Source organism: Dipodomys spectabilis, unplaced genomic scaffold (assembly GCF_019054845.1).
Source record: "Dipodomys spectabilis isolate Male_0828 unplaced genomic scaffold, ASM1905484v1 ptg000646l, whole genome shotgun sequence".
Lineage (NCBI taxonomy): Eukaryota > Metazoa > Chordata > Mammalia > Rodentia > Heteromyidae > Dipodomys > Dipodomys spectabilis.
Window position 1 is genome coordinate 287772 of NW_024871323.1, and position 14908 is coordinate 302679.

At 48.7% G+C, this 14908-nt stretch overlaps 1 protein-coding gene across 6 annotated transcripts in view; it reads right to left on the reverse strand.

Annotated features, from left to right (window-relative positions):
- Lmbr1 (limb development membrane protein 1) overlaps window positions 1-14302 on the reverse strand; it is a 123369-nt gene extending 109067 nt beyond the window's left edge. For all 6 annotated transcript variants that reach the window (XM_042671586.1, XM_042671587.1, XM_042671589.1 and 3 more), the window contains exon 1: window positions 14204-14302. In XM_042671586.1, coding sequence (XP_042527520.1) covers window positions 14204-14269 — 66 coding nt within the window. In that variant the 5' untranslated portion in view covers window positions 14270-14302. The remainder of the gene's footprint in view (window positions 1-14203) is intronic.
- Between the last annotated feature and the right edge of the window lie 606 nt (window positions 14303-14908).

Here is a 14908-nt window from a genome sequence, read left to right on the forward strand (position 1 = left end):
CAACATCAACTCAAAATGGATTAAAGACCTTAACATTAAACCTGAATCTCTGAAACTACTGCAGGACAGAGTAGGAGAGACACTTGAACTAATAGGCACAGGAAGGAACTTCCTGAACAGAGTCCCAGGGTCACAACAAGTTGGAGAGAGACTCGACAAATGGGACTACCTTAAAATAAAAAGCTTCTGCACAGCTAAATCTATCGCGACTAAGCTAGAAAGACAACCAACGAATTGGGAAAAAATATTTACCAGCAATATATCAGACAAGGGGTTAACATCCTGTATATACAGGGAACTCAAGAAACTAATCCCTCCCAAACCTAACAAACCAATTACTAAATGGGCAAGGGAACTAAAGAGGGACTTCTCAAATGAAGAAATAAAAATGGCAAAGAAACACATGAAGAAATGTTCATCATCCCTGGTGGTGAAGGAAATGCAAATAAAGACAACCCTGAGATACCACCTTACCCCAGTCAGAATGTCCCACATCCACAAATCAGCCAACGACAAATGCTGGAGGGGATGTGGAGAAAGAGGAACCCTATTACACTGCTGGTGGGAATGTACACTTATACAACCACTTTGGAAAGCAGTCTAGAGGGTCCTTACAAAGCTAAAGATTGACCTCCCTTACGACCCAGTCATACCACTTCTAGGCATCTACCCTGAACAACAGGAACCAATACACAAGGACACATGCACCTCCATGTTTATTGCAGCACTGTTCGCAATAGCTAGGATATGGAAACAACCTAGATGCCCCACCACAGATGAATGGATCCAAAAATTGTGGTATCTATACACAATGGAATATTATGCAGCCATTAGAAATGACAAAATAATGGCATTTGCAGGGAAATGGATGGAGCTAGAAGGAATCATGTTGAGCGAGGTAAGCCAAGAACGAAGAGACAAACGGTACATGGTCTCCCTGATAAGTGGATGCTAAATCCAAAAACTAACAGGACTTAAGAAACAAAGAACTCCTGCTCATCTGGTTGAACCACTACTAAATATCCCCATGCTGCTGATCACAAATATGGTATATAACATGTGAACACTGTTATATATTACAGACTGTGATAGACAATTTGCTCCAGGAAAGTTAGAATGAACTTGTGACTTTGAAATTATGTAATCACTTAATCACAATCAAAAAAAAAAAAAAGAACCTCGGGGAAGGGAGGGAGGGAGGGGATGGTAGGGGGAAAACAATGGAGGGGGTAACAATGTTCAAGAGGAAGTGTACTCATTACCTCACTCATGTAACTGTAACCCTCTGTATAGTATCTTTACAATAAAAAAAAAAAAAAAAAAAGACTGGAAAAAAAAAAAAAAAAAAGAAATGTGTTTGGGTTCTTTGCCCGTTTTTTAAATTGGACTACTTGTTTAAGCTTCATTTCTGTCAGAGCTGGAGAATGACACACCAGCAAAAAGAAAAGATCAAAAGACAGGAGATCTCACTCCCAAACAAAACTACTCCAAGTGAAGATGAATTCAAGAGCACCCCAGCAGGGATTACTGAGGCGGAGTTGGTGGCCCGTGGCCAGGAACATAAGATTTTGGACCCTACGCAATGACACCATCTCGGCAATGACACCCTGAGAATGGAGAGGAAGGCCGGGCCCCAGTACAAGTGGGAGAGTGGCATGACAGCACGGACAGCGATCAGAGCCAGCGCACCTGAGAGACCTGGTTAGGAAGCTGGAGACCGCCCGGAGCCCTGCCTAGATGGAGAGCGCTGGCCGCGCCACCTCCTCCCTATATCCTCTGCGGAGCAGGAGCTGGATGAAAAGGAAATCTCACAAAAACATGGACTGGTCTACACTATCATGAAAGCCTGAATGGAGCCCGGGAAGCAGAACAGTGAGTCACAAAGCTGGAGTCAGAGACATGCGCTGACAGAGAACTGACGAGAGGCTGCCTGAACTGCACTCACAAAACTGTCTTTTACTGCAGGCTAACAACCCGGGATGCTCTTCCAAGAACTGGGACACTCCAGTGAGCAAAGCTGTCTTCATGGAGCTCTACAGTGAGGAAGACAGCAGAAAACAAGCAGGCAATAAGCCATCAAACTGCAGTGTCCAACGATGCCTAGTGAATGACAGCAGCAGAGTTAAGACCCAGCTCCCCAGGGCGACAGGTGAGGAAAGAGCTGTGGGGGAAACAGCCTCGGGACACGTGGGGGGAGAGGGAGCAGCAATGACAAGTGTCAGAGGCAGGGACACCTGTGGCATGTTCATCCAAGGGGGTGAACCGCTGAGGTGCAGTTAGGTGAGAGTAACTGGAGTTCGGGTGGCTGGAGCCCTTTACCAAGTGTTAATTCTTATATAAGGTAACTTACGTGTTGGCTCCGACCCTGAGTAAGATGCAGGTCATCTATATGGAAATCAGATTCTGAGCGGAGGGGTTATAGGATCAAACAGATCAAACACAGTACCAAAAACTCACTCTAGTCTCTATGTGGAACATAAACTAGAAGAACAGAAGCAGAGAGACCAGAAAATAACTTGTTTCAATAACCCAGGAGAGAGGCCCCTCAGATCTGCATAACCAAGTAGAAAGAAGTAATCGCCTTCTGGGTGTGCTTTGAAAACAGACTTAGGAGAATGAGCACAGGTCCTTGGGCTGAGAAACTGGAAAAACAGAGCTGCTATTTCCTGAGTTAGGAAAGATTACGAGAGGAGTGGGTTTGTAGGAGAGAAATAAACACCGTTGAATAGGAAATGGAAAGGTCAGAAACTGGGTATCTGTTAGAATCATCAGACTTCTGACATTTTTTGAGGAATCTAGCTGCACCTACCTTAGCAGCTAAGAATCAAGCTGCACTGTTTAATGGCATTAGGCTGCAAGCAATGCTGGGAGTTTTCGTTTGTGTTTCATGGAACTTTAATCTCATTTTACCTGGTTTCTAGTAAATATATATATGCATATATATATATATATATGGGGGGGTATATATACATATATGTGGGGGGGGGGTATTTGCCAGTCCTGGGGCTTGAACACAGGGCCTGGGTGCTGTTCCTGAGCTTCTTTTGCTTAAGGCTAGCACTTGAGCCACAGCACCACTCCCAGCTTTTTCTGTATATGTAGTATTGAGTAATCAAACCCAGGGCTTCAGGCATGCTAGGCAAGTACTCTACAGCTAAACCACGTTCCCACCCCCTCTAATATATTTTTGCTCCCATTTCTTCTTCCATATGCGTTCCACTGAATAGAATGACCTAACAACCAAACTAGACTTCACAACTTTACTTGGCCTCTAAGTAGTCACTGTTAGCAACACAATTCCTTCTGGTCGCTCTTGTGTGCCTGTCCCTAGCTCCCTTCTCCTGCCAGCCTTTAAACATATGATTCTTGGGCCAAGTATCCCTTCTATCCTCATTCCACAAACTCTTCAGAAGAAACAATACCTCCCCCTTTTAACCTTCACCTCTCAGAATCCCTGACCACGGTTTGAGAAGCACTGGTTTAGGGTAGTAGACAAAGTGAAGCGCCTGCCAATGAAACCCAAGATGAAAAGAAAAGTGAAACCAAGCAGCAGCTGATGGGCAGGAGGGTACAGACGTCAATCAACTGCCGTCCAACAGAGAAGCGCTGCAACCCACCTGCTTGAAGGAAGGGGTAATAGGTTTGGATGAAACGATGTTGCAGGGCTTTTAAACCAGCATCTAAAGGTAGATGTTGGGAATTCCAGAAATTCAGAGTGCAATGCAGAATTCACTTTAAGTGGAAAATGATAAAGCATTAAAAGTTAATGATCAAAAGGAAATCAAGAGAAAATACACAGAAGCAAGCAAAACTAATGGAAAGCAATTCATTTAAATCCTCAGATTAAAAAACAAATTTAAGTATTATTCACCTGAAAACCAAAATAAAAGACTGTGACACAAACTGCAGATTGAGTTAGATATCTGTATAGGTCAAAGGTGAGGGAAGGGTAAATGAATAAAGCAACTGTGCGGATAGCTCCGTTCCCCCTAGATGCCCCAGGGTACAAAGGAAAGTTTCCAACCAGAAAGACAGGAGAGGAGGAAAGCCTCCAGCAACTACCACCAAAGGTGAGGGTCTGCTACGCAGATGGACTGCTTCAGGACCTGGTTGTACTTTGAAACCACTGAGCTTTTCCTTTTCCCCCTTCCTTTTTTACTGTCAAGGTGATATACGGAGGGGCGTCAGTGACATAAGTAATGAGCACATTTCCTGTCAACCTCGCCACCCTTCCTTCCGACCACCGAGCCTTGCTCTCGGCCCCTGAGCTCTCACACAGTGTGTGGCTAACTCACCCCTCAGGGCCCACAGACCTTTCTTCAGTGCTGATTCTGATCAGGACTGGACAGACACCTGAGTGAGCTGGCCACCGTGCTTAGCATTTAATACATATCAGTAAAATCCTAGCTACTAGATAGAACTCCTCAAATGGTGCATTACAATCAAATTTTACTCCTCCTCATCTCCTCTACGGCCTATGAGCTTCAGCTAGCTGGAGTGACTGAAAGAATAAATACCATCAAGTGAAAGGTGATCAGGTGCGGGTGGCTTACACCTACCATCCCAAGTTAGATGGGAGGGTCAGATGTGGTACAGTGGTCCCAGCCCAGGCAGGGCTACCTGCCAGAGGCCTATCACCCCAGCAATGACACAAAGCCTAAATTAAGTAGATCGTGGTCCAGGCATATCCTTGTAGGAAGCAAGATCCTGATCCTATCTCAAAAAAAAAAAAAAGGAACCAGCAAAAATGAGGCTGGAGACATGGCTCAAAAGCAAGCACAAGAGGCTGGGAAGGTGGCTCAGTGGTAAAGTGCTTGCCTTGCATGCCTGAGGCCCTGGGTTCGATTCCTCAGTACCACGTAAGCAAAAAGAAAAAAGCCGGAAGTGGCACTGTGGCTCAAGTGGTAGAGCACTAGCCTTGAGCTGAAGAGCTGAGGGACAGCGCCCAGGCCCAGAGTTCAGGCCCCACAACCAGACCCCCCCCCCCAAAAAAAAGCACGCACAAAGCACTGAATTCAAACCCCAAAATAAAATAAAACCCACCAAAAATAAATAAATCTGTGAAGTCTGTCAAAGAGGCTCTAACAGACACTGCTCTGAGGTTTACTAAATCAAAAGTAAACAAGTACCTGTAACAATCACCAAAGTAACTAACATTAGACCTCCTTGAAATTACCCCAAGAAAAGGTAAAATTCAACTAAGAATTCAAACTAGTAAAAGACACGAGGACTCAAATAGTTATAAAAGCAATAGTAAAATCGGGATGATTCACACAGATGATGCCTAACTTAGGACAGCTCGGCTTATTTTTCAACTTTACAGTTGTGCAAATGATATCCAGTAAACCACTGCTTACCTTCACTACACGTAAGATATGCAATGCTTTACTGTGCTCCCTGTTAGATGATTTTACCCCACTGTAGGCTAATGTGAGTGTTCTAAGTATATTTAAAGCAAGCAAGGCTAAGTTCTGATGTTTAGTAGACTGAGTGCATTAAATGTGTTTTCAATATATAGTACTTTCAACTGGACTTATCAGAACATAACTTCACTGTAAGTTAAGGAACATCTATACTTTTTTATAATTATAAAAGAAAGTCATATAACAAGATATAGCCAAGGCTGGGAATATGGCTTAGTGGTAGAGTGTTTGTCTAGCATGCATGAAGCCCTGGGTTCAATTCCTCAGAACCACATAAGCAGAAAAAGCCAGAAGTGGCGCTGTGGCTCAAGTGATAGAGCATTAGCCTTGAGCACAGAGGCACAGGGACAGAGCCCAGGCCCTGAGTTCAAGCCCCAGGACTGGCAAAAAAGAGAGGAGGGAGAAGGGGGAAAGATATAGCCAAAATAAAGTGATAAGAAACTTCAAAGTAAGATAATCAGAGATATGTTAGTGATGATAACAAGAAGTTGAGTTTCAATTGTTCCTCTAAAGTAAAAATGAGCTAACAGCAAAAAGTATGAAGAAAATGAACCCTCTGGTTGAATGGTAACCCTTTTGTTCAACTACCTAGAAGACAATAAAGATATAATTTTTTTAAAGTACATCCTCAATCTATTAAACAGGAAGGGCCGGGCGCTGGTGGCTCATGCCTGTAATCCCAACTACTCAGAAGGCTGAGATCTGAGGATCACGGTTCAAAGCCAACCCAGGCAAGAAGTCCGTGAGACTCTTATTTCCAATAAACCACTAGAAAACCCGAAGTGGCGCTGTCTCAAGCGGTAGAACGCTAGCCTTGAGCTGAAGAGCTGAGGGACAGCGCCCAGGCCCAGAGTTCAGGCCCCATCATATCCTCTTTCATCACTCTTAGATCATGTTATACCACAGGTCCAGCCAAAGCAATAAATTAAGAAATAAAGGGCTCCGTCCAAGAACTAACTCAAAAAGTGAAATTCCTTAGAAAAACAGTCAAAGCTGCACATAGTAAATACCAAAAAGCTGGGAATTGAAAGGGGTAGACTAGGGTCAAGGGGAAAGAGGTAGATGAATGAAGAGGCGGAGGATGCAGTCAAGAATTCAGTGTATAGCCCTATAAAATTAACAAGCTTGAGGAAAGGGTGACTAGGTGGAGGGATGGGCAAGAATGCCCAAAGAGGTGACACTAGTCAGCACACCAATATTCATAAACTGCTTCGCAGGTGGCAACTCCTTTGTACAACTACTTCAAGATATTTCTTAAAGAAATAAAGGGCAGGGCTGGGAAGGTGGCTCAGTGGTAGAGTGCTTGCCTTGCCTGCATGAGGCCATAGGTTCAATTCCTCAGCACCAACCACATAAGCAGAAAAAGCCGGAGTGGCGCTGTGGCTTAAGTGGTAGAGCATTAGCCTTGAGCTGAAGAGCTGAGGGACAGCGTCCCCAGGCCGAACACAAAGAGAAAGCAAGAGCAAGAACTAAAGACATTTGCATATGAAAATAGAAAATATACTAACAAGCGTATTGAGGCTCTGTCAGATACAAATACAGATATAAAATAATGGTTCATATTTCAGAAAGGTTAGAATACTTTGTCCTTTTACCTTCTCCCTGATACTTGTACATTAATTCAATTTCCCACAGTAAGATTTTTATTTATATAATTCAGGAAAGAAATATAATGCTGTTTTCAATACAAATAAAACTAATTCACGTAACCCTGCTAGAAAGTAAAATGACACATTTTCTGACTGAGTAATCTTACTCCTGGAAACTTATATTAATTATGTTAATACAACAGAAAGCCACACATATTAAAACTTTCATGTATCATTATGTACTGAAGTAGTGAAAAATAAGAAGAACCTTTTTTTTTTTTTTTGTCAGTCATGGGGCCTGAACTCTGGGCCTGGGCGCTGTCCCTCAGCTCTTCAGCTAAGGGTAGTACTCTACCATTTGAGCCACAGCTCCACTTCTGGCTTTTTCTGCTTATATGGTACTGAGGAATTGAACCCAGGGCCTCATTCATGCAAGACAAGTACTCTACCACTGAGCCTCCTTCCCAGCTCTGAAGAACCATTTTTCTATCATTAGAATATTATGCTTGATGAGGTGCCAATGGCTCAGACTATCATCCTGGCTACTCAGGAGGCTGAGATCTGAGGATCGTGCCTCAAAGCCAGCCTGGACAGAAAAACCCATGATTCTCATCTCCAATTAACTACTAGAAAAGCCAGAAGTGGAGCTGTGGCTCAAGCTGTAAAACACTAGCCTTGAGAGAGAGGGAAGGAAAAAAACACTTCAGGCCTGGAATTCAAGCCCCATAAACAGCACAATAAATTAGTTAATTACATAAAGTTAGCTTCACTACTATTACCTACCACAAGAGAATCTAAGGACAGCCTCTTTCAGACATAGCTGTCAGAAACAAGAAATGAGCACTGGTGGCTCACGCCTGTAATCCTAGTTACTCAGGAGGCTGAGATCTGAGAATCACGGTTCAAAGCCAGCCCAGGCAAAGTCTGTGAGACTCTTATCTCTAATAAACCACTAGAAAACTGGAAGTGGTGCTGTGGCTCAAGGGGTAGAGCCCTAGCCTTGAGCTGAAGAGCTCAGGGACAGTGCCCGAGCCCAGAGTTCAAACCCCACAACCAAAAAAAAAAAAAAAAGAAGAAAAGAAACAAGAAATGGAGGTTTATGACTAGAAAGGGAGGTTTAATTCTTTGTCTAGGAGGGTAACCAAGAGAACAAAGAATAGCAATGTAACTATAAACACCTGAGGAACTGGAAAAGCCAGAAACAGTCACTTAAGCAATGAAGATCCTCATCTGAAAGCCTCGTAGCTAAGTCTTCAATGCCTTCTCTTGGAAAGTCAATACATATTAAGTGTTGGTAAACCAAAACAATTTACTTTAAAAAGTACTTCCTATACTTACTATGGAAATAATTAGGAAAAAACAAGAGACTGCCTGTTGTAAAAAGGTTGGACAAGCAAATTACTTTTTTCAGGTTTTCTATACAACTCCATTTATCACATGTACACATAACTTACATAATTTTTCAAGTAACCCTTTTGATAACTACTTCCTCCTTCACTTAGAGGTCAACATAATTTAAACACCTAACAGCATGTAACAAGAATTGTGCACTTTCCTGCTTGCATAGTTGGCAACTTCTTATTAGACCTCTGGCTCTCATCTGGGAGGTGAACTCCCTCCTTCCCTGGGAGACACAGGGCATCGGAGGGCTAACAGGAAGCTGGCACATTTCAGAATGGCTATTTTCTCTTCCCCCTGCTGGAAGCATGAAGGGAGCCTGGAACCTAGTAGTTTCTGGGAGATAAAACTCACTGTGGGAGCCCTGTAACACTAGGCTTCCTACCTAGCCAGGGCCAGCAACAGTACAATGGCTAGAGTACCCCCGCCAGTACTAGCTGCTGTAGCTTCGGCACAAGGCTTGTGTCCTGCGGAAGCTGTGATTCCAGGCATCCACCATATCAGTCTTCATGTGGCAGACTGCCCTGGGATCTCAATTCTCTGAGGACACTTCAGTTGATACAACTAAGAGAACTGTTTATGGCAATTAGAGGATAGAAGACAAATGCTAAAATGCTGAGATCCACAGTTCTCAGTAACAAAGATCCAGTCACGAGGGTCACAGTGTTATGGTGGAGAAACTGCGTCAGTCCTCTATTCGTATCTTTTTGTTGACTTGTGTTTATAGGTTTTGATTCTGCTCATGAGAGAAATCACATGATACTTGTTCCCCTGAATCTGGCTTATTTCACTTAACAGGATGGTCTCCAGCTCCATCCATTTTCCTGCAATTGGCATAATTCCATTCTTCTGTACAGCTGAATAACACTGTGTTAAATGCCACATTTCTCAATCCACTCATCAGTTGACGGCTTATTCCAAGTCTTCAATGATTGGTCATGTTGCAATGAACACCGGCACACGGGTATCTGAATGCTCACTTTCATTTCTTCAGGTATACCATATATCAATAATTTTAGTTTCTTGAGGAACCTCCAATACTCATTTCCACAGGAACTGTAATAATTTGCATTCCCACCAACATACTTCATCCATACTTCATCACCAGCATTTGTAGTCATTGGTTGCTATCAGCCATGCTGACTGGGGTGAAGCAGAATCACAGGGTTGTTGTGATTTACATTTCTTCAAGGGCTTACTGGCCATGTGTACTTCCCTTTTGAAACTGTCTATCCATCTGCCAATCATTAATTGGATTATTTGGTCTTCTGACACTTGAGCTCTTTACGTATTTTGGATAGTAAGCTCTTGGTGATGAATTGCTGCCAAAGATTTCTCTCCTTTCCTCTAGATGATCTCATGGCTCTGTTTCTCTTGATAGACAGAACCTTTTTAACTCATGTAATCTCATTCATCAACTCTTGAACTATTGGTTAGGAGTTCCTCTTCATGCATTTGTGTGTGTCTGTGTGTTATGTGCACAACGTGTATGTTTTCAAACTGATTTTTGTAGATAGTGAGCAATAAGTCTGCCTTAGGTCTCCAACATGGGGATGTCTGGTTTTCCCAGAACCATTTGTTGAAGAAGCGATTTTCTCTCCAACTCATGGTTTGGGCACCTTTGTCAAGAATAATGGGCTAAGGCCAAGCACCAGTGGCTTATACCTGTAATCCTAGATACTCAAAGGCCTACAACGGGAGGATTATGGTTCAAAGCCAATCTAGGTAAAAGGAAAGTTTGAAAGATTCCAGCTCCAACTAACCAGCAGAATGCTGAGCAAGCAAACCAAGTAAACACAAAGTTCTGAGTTCCTGAGTTCAAATACAACAAAAGCCAATTTTTTAAAAAAAGGAATCCGGTAGGAATCACTTTTTTCTGGGTCATCTATTCTATCCCACTACTATATATTCTGCTTTTGTGCCTGTACCAGGCCTTTTTATTTTCTTTTTTAACTATGACTGTGATAGAAGTTAGGTTAGATTGTACTCAAAATTAACTTTTTAAATAGACTAAGGGTCTGAACAGACATTTCTCCAAAGAAATACACAAATGGCCAATAAGCACACAAAAAGACATTTAACATTATGACTTATCAGGGAAATGAAAACAAAATGACAAATAATCGACACACAGCATTGAGGATGTGAAGAAATTAGAATTCTCATACATTGGTGGTAAAAATGTGAAATGGTGCCACAACTTTTGAGTATAGGTTTGTTTATTCAAAATACTAACTACAGAGTTCCCATATGACACAGATCATCCACCATTCCTATGACAAAGAAAAATGAAAATAAATGACTATTCAAAAACCTATGCACAAAAGGTCACAGCAAAAAGTGGAAAGCATGGGCTGGGAAGATGGCTCAGTGGTAGAGCGCTTGCCTTGCATGCCTGAGGCCCTGGGTTCGATTCCTCAGTACCACATAAGCAAAAAGAAAAAAGCCGGAAGTGGCGCTGTGGCTCAAGTGGTAGAGCGCTAGCCTTGAGCTGAAGAGCTGAGGGACAGCGCCCAGGCCCAGAGTTCAGGCCCCACGACCAGACCCAAAAAAACAAAAAAAAAAGTGGAAAGCACCAAAAGGTCCATCACCTGACAAACGCATAAACAAGAGGTAACAAATCCAAACAACGGAATATCAAGAATAAAATACTCCTACATGCTACACTTTGGCTGAGAGAGCATCATGAGAATTGACAGAAGTCATTTATGGAAGTCTACAAATTGCCACTTCAATTTACATGGAATATCCAGACTATGCAAACCAAGACAGAAAGTAGACTATTGGTGTCCTAAGGGTAAAGTAGAAAATGATGAGGGAAATCAGAGAACAATTGCTAACAGATAATGAAAATGTGCTATGACTAAATTGTGGTAAATACTGGACAACTCTGCCAATATCCTAACAATTACACAATGTAAACCTGTAGTCTGTTATTATCAGTAAAACTGCTTTAAAACACTTGAGTTTGTTTGGGAAAACATTCCTAACTATTCTGATAGAACCAACTATAGACACATGTATAAACCACTAAATTGTTGACTTAGTGATCCTCAGAGTTAGGTACTCTATTTGTATTGTATATTTGGCCAAAAGAAAAAATATATATATAATGAACTCTTCCAAATCAACAAAAGAAAAATTAATTTTGAAATGGAGAAGGAAGTGTTCAAATTCACTTGTCATCAAAAAATGCAAATTAACATCCTTTATATAGCCTAAACGGGTGGTTCAAATCTATAATCCTAGCTACTCAGGAAGCCAAGATTTGAGGATCACAATTTGAAGTCAACCCAGGTGAACCTATGAGACTCTTACCTTCAATTAACCAGCAAAAAGCTGGAAATGGAGGTGTGACTCAAGTAGTAGTGCACTAACCTTGAACAAAAAAGCTCTGGGAAATCACCCAGGCCCTGAATTCAAGCCCCAGAACTGGCACAAGTGAATAAGTAACAAATACCCTCTAACCTAGAGATCCTATCTTGAGGTCTACACTGAACACAAAAGACAATATTCAGAGACACAACCTACAAAAACTACCATGGTACCAAAGTGAAATGCAAAAACAAAACTAAGTTGTGGTACAGTTACACAACTACAAATAAATTATAATCAGATATATGATTTCACAAGCTTTGTTGAGTGAAACTCAGCAATGACAAAACTAGACAAAAAAGAACACATATTTTACATGTTTACTTGTTCAAAACTAAGCAGAAGCTCAATTGTTTGAAGACAGATAGTGGCTTGGTGGAGCCAAGAGTGAGAAAAGGCAAAGGGTGGACCTGGAATGCTAGTAAAATTCTGTTCTTAGGCGGGATCCACACGTGTTTCCTAAGTGTGTTTAGTATGAAATGCACTGAAGGTGCATGTACGACTCTATACGCCATTCTGTGTGGCTAACCCTCAATTGTAAATGAAAACGAATCATCCTGTACCAGATTTCACTAGCTCAGTCTGCACCTCCTCTATCCCAAGGCATGACCTGGCCAAGTGATGCCCACTTTTCCACACCGGTAAGTGTACAAACTAGCAGTCCCAAACCAGAACTGTTCACCTCAAAGCAAGCATGTGAGTGAATGTGGGAGGAGGGAGGAGGGAGAGCAGGCCGGAATACAACCCACTTCACGAGGGCCGGGCGGGCCCCTGGGCAGCAAGCAGGCCCCATCCTCCCCAGGCGGGCCCGAGCGGGGCTTCCCTCCCGGCTGGGGAAGGGTGACCAGTGGAGGGTGGGAGCCTGGGGTGTGGAACCAGGGGAGTCGGGTTCCAGCCACAGGGAGCAGGGCTGGACTCAGGCGAGGCCAGGGCAGCGAGGGATGGGGGGGCGGGAGGGGGGGAGGTGGGGAGAGGAGCCTGGGTAGGAGGAAGACAGGGGAAGGGGAGGGGGGAAGCGGGACTGGCGCAGGGCTGTGGGGGGGGAGCGGGGCAGGGTGCGCAGGGCACTGGGGGGAGGGGGAATCGCGAGGGGCACTGAGGGGGGAGCAGGGCAACAGGGGGGAGAGCGGAGGGGGGGGTCGCGCGGGGCACGGGGGGGAGAGCGGGGGGGGGGGAGCGGGGGAGGGGGGGTCGTGCGGGGCACGGGGGGGAGCGGGGGAGGGCTCCCCGCGGGGCACCGGGAGGAGGGGGGGGGGGAGGGTCGCGTGGGGCACCTGGAGGAGCGGGGGAGGGTCGCGTGGGGCACCGGGAGGAGCGGGGGAGGGTCGCGCGGGGCACCGGGGGGAGCGGGGGGGGGTCGCGCGGGGCACCGGGGGGAGCGGGGGGGGGGTCGCGCGGGGCACCGGGGGGAGCGGGGGGGGGGGGCGCGCGGGGCACCGCGGGAGGAGTGGGGGGCGCGCGGAGCACGGGGGGGAGCGGGGGTGGGGCGCGCGGGGCACCGGGGGAAGCAGCGGGGCACCGGGGGGAGCGGGCGGGGGGCGCGCGGGGCACCGGGGGGAGCGGGGGAAGCAGCGGGGCACCGGGGGGGCGGGGGAAGCAGCGGGGCACCGGGGGGGCGGGGGAAGCAGCGGGGCACCGCGGGAGGAGTGGGGGGGGTCGCGCGGGGGAGCGGGGGAAGCAGCGGGGCACCGGGGGAAGCACCGGGGCACCGGGGGGGCGGGGGGGGGGGCGCGCGGGGCACCGGGGGAAGCAGCGGGGCACCGGGGGGAGCGGGGGGGGGGGTCGCGCGGGGCACCGGGGGAAGCAGCGGGGCACCGGGGGGGGGGGGCGCGCGGGGCACCGGGGGAAGCAGCGGGGCACCGCGGGGGGAGCGCCCCACTTCGCTGCCCGCCCACCCCGCGGGGGACGCGGAGCGCAGCCAGGGGCGCCGGAGCCGGGGGCCTTGGGCGGGGCCGGCGGAGAAGGGAGCGGCGGTCCAGGAGGGCCGGTGAGTGGCGGGGCCGCGGCGGAGGCCCGCAGGTGGCGCGGGGCAGGGGGGGCGCGGCGGGGGACGGGGCGCAGGTGCGGGAGGAGCGGGCCGGGGCCGGGGCGACGGAGGAGGAGCGGGCCGGGGCCGGGGCCGGGGCGGAGGAGGAGCGGGCCGGGGCCGGGGCGGAGGAGGAGCGGGCCGGGGCCGGGGCCGGGGCCGGGGCGGAGGAGGAGCGGGCCGGGGCCGGGGCCGGGGCCGGGGCGGAGGAGGAGCGGGCCGGGGCCGGGGCCGGGGCCGGGGCGGAGGAGGAGCGGGCCGGGGCCGGGGCCGGGGCGGAGGAGGAGCGGGCCGGGGCCGGGGCCGGGGCCGGGGCGGAGGAGGAGCGGGCCGGGGCCGGGGCCGGGGCCGGGGCCGGGGGTCGGAGGAGGTCGGGCGCGCAGGCCACGCACCGTGGACTCCCGCACTTGGCTGTGGAAGTGCTGCTCCCGCGCCGACACCTCGTCCTGCCCTTCCATCCTCCTTCATGCCCGACGCCGCGTCCGCGCGCCCCGCCGCACCATCGCCCGCCCGCCCGCGCAGGGCGCCCGCGCCGGAGCCGCGGCGTCCGCCGCCGCAGGTGCCGCCTCGGCGGTGGCAGAGCCGGCGACTCCGGTGCCGCCTCCGCGGTGGGCAAAGCCGCAGGAGCGGCCGGGCGGAGGGCGGGCGCCGGCCGGGGCGGGGCCGGGGCGGAGACCGCGCGTCACTCGAAGGCGCCGCGCGTCAGAGCGTGCCCTGCTTTCCGGAAGGCAGCCGGTGGGGCCCGGCTCCAGGTGGGCGTGGCATCTTCGTGGGCGGGGCTTAGCTTTGGACTTAGCCGCTCCGAGGCCTCCCGGGCCGGGGGCGCGGCCTCTTCGTGGGCGGGGCCTAGCCCCCGGCTTTGCCGCGCTCTGTGGCCTCGTGGGCTGTGGGCGGGGCCCGCGTGGGCGGGGCCTCCGTGGGCGGGGCCTGGCTCCGGGCGGGCGGCTGCGGTCCCCGCCCAGTAGGCGGCGCCGGCTTGAGGCGGTTCCACCGAGGAGCGCGTTGGTGTGGCTCGCGGCCCAGCGGCCCTGGCGGAGAGGGGCGGGGTCCCGCTGCCCGCCCCGGAGACTCAGGCAGGGGCCCAGGCAGCCGGGGTG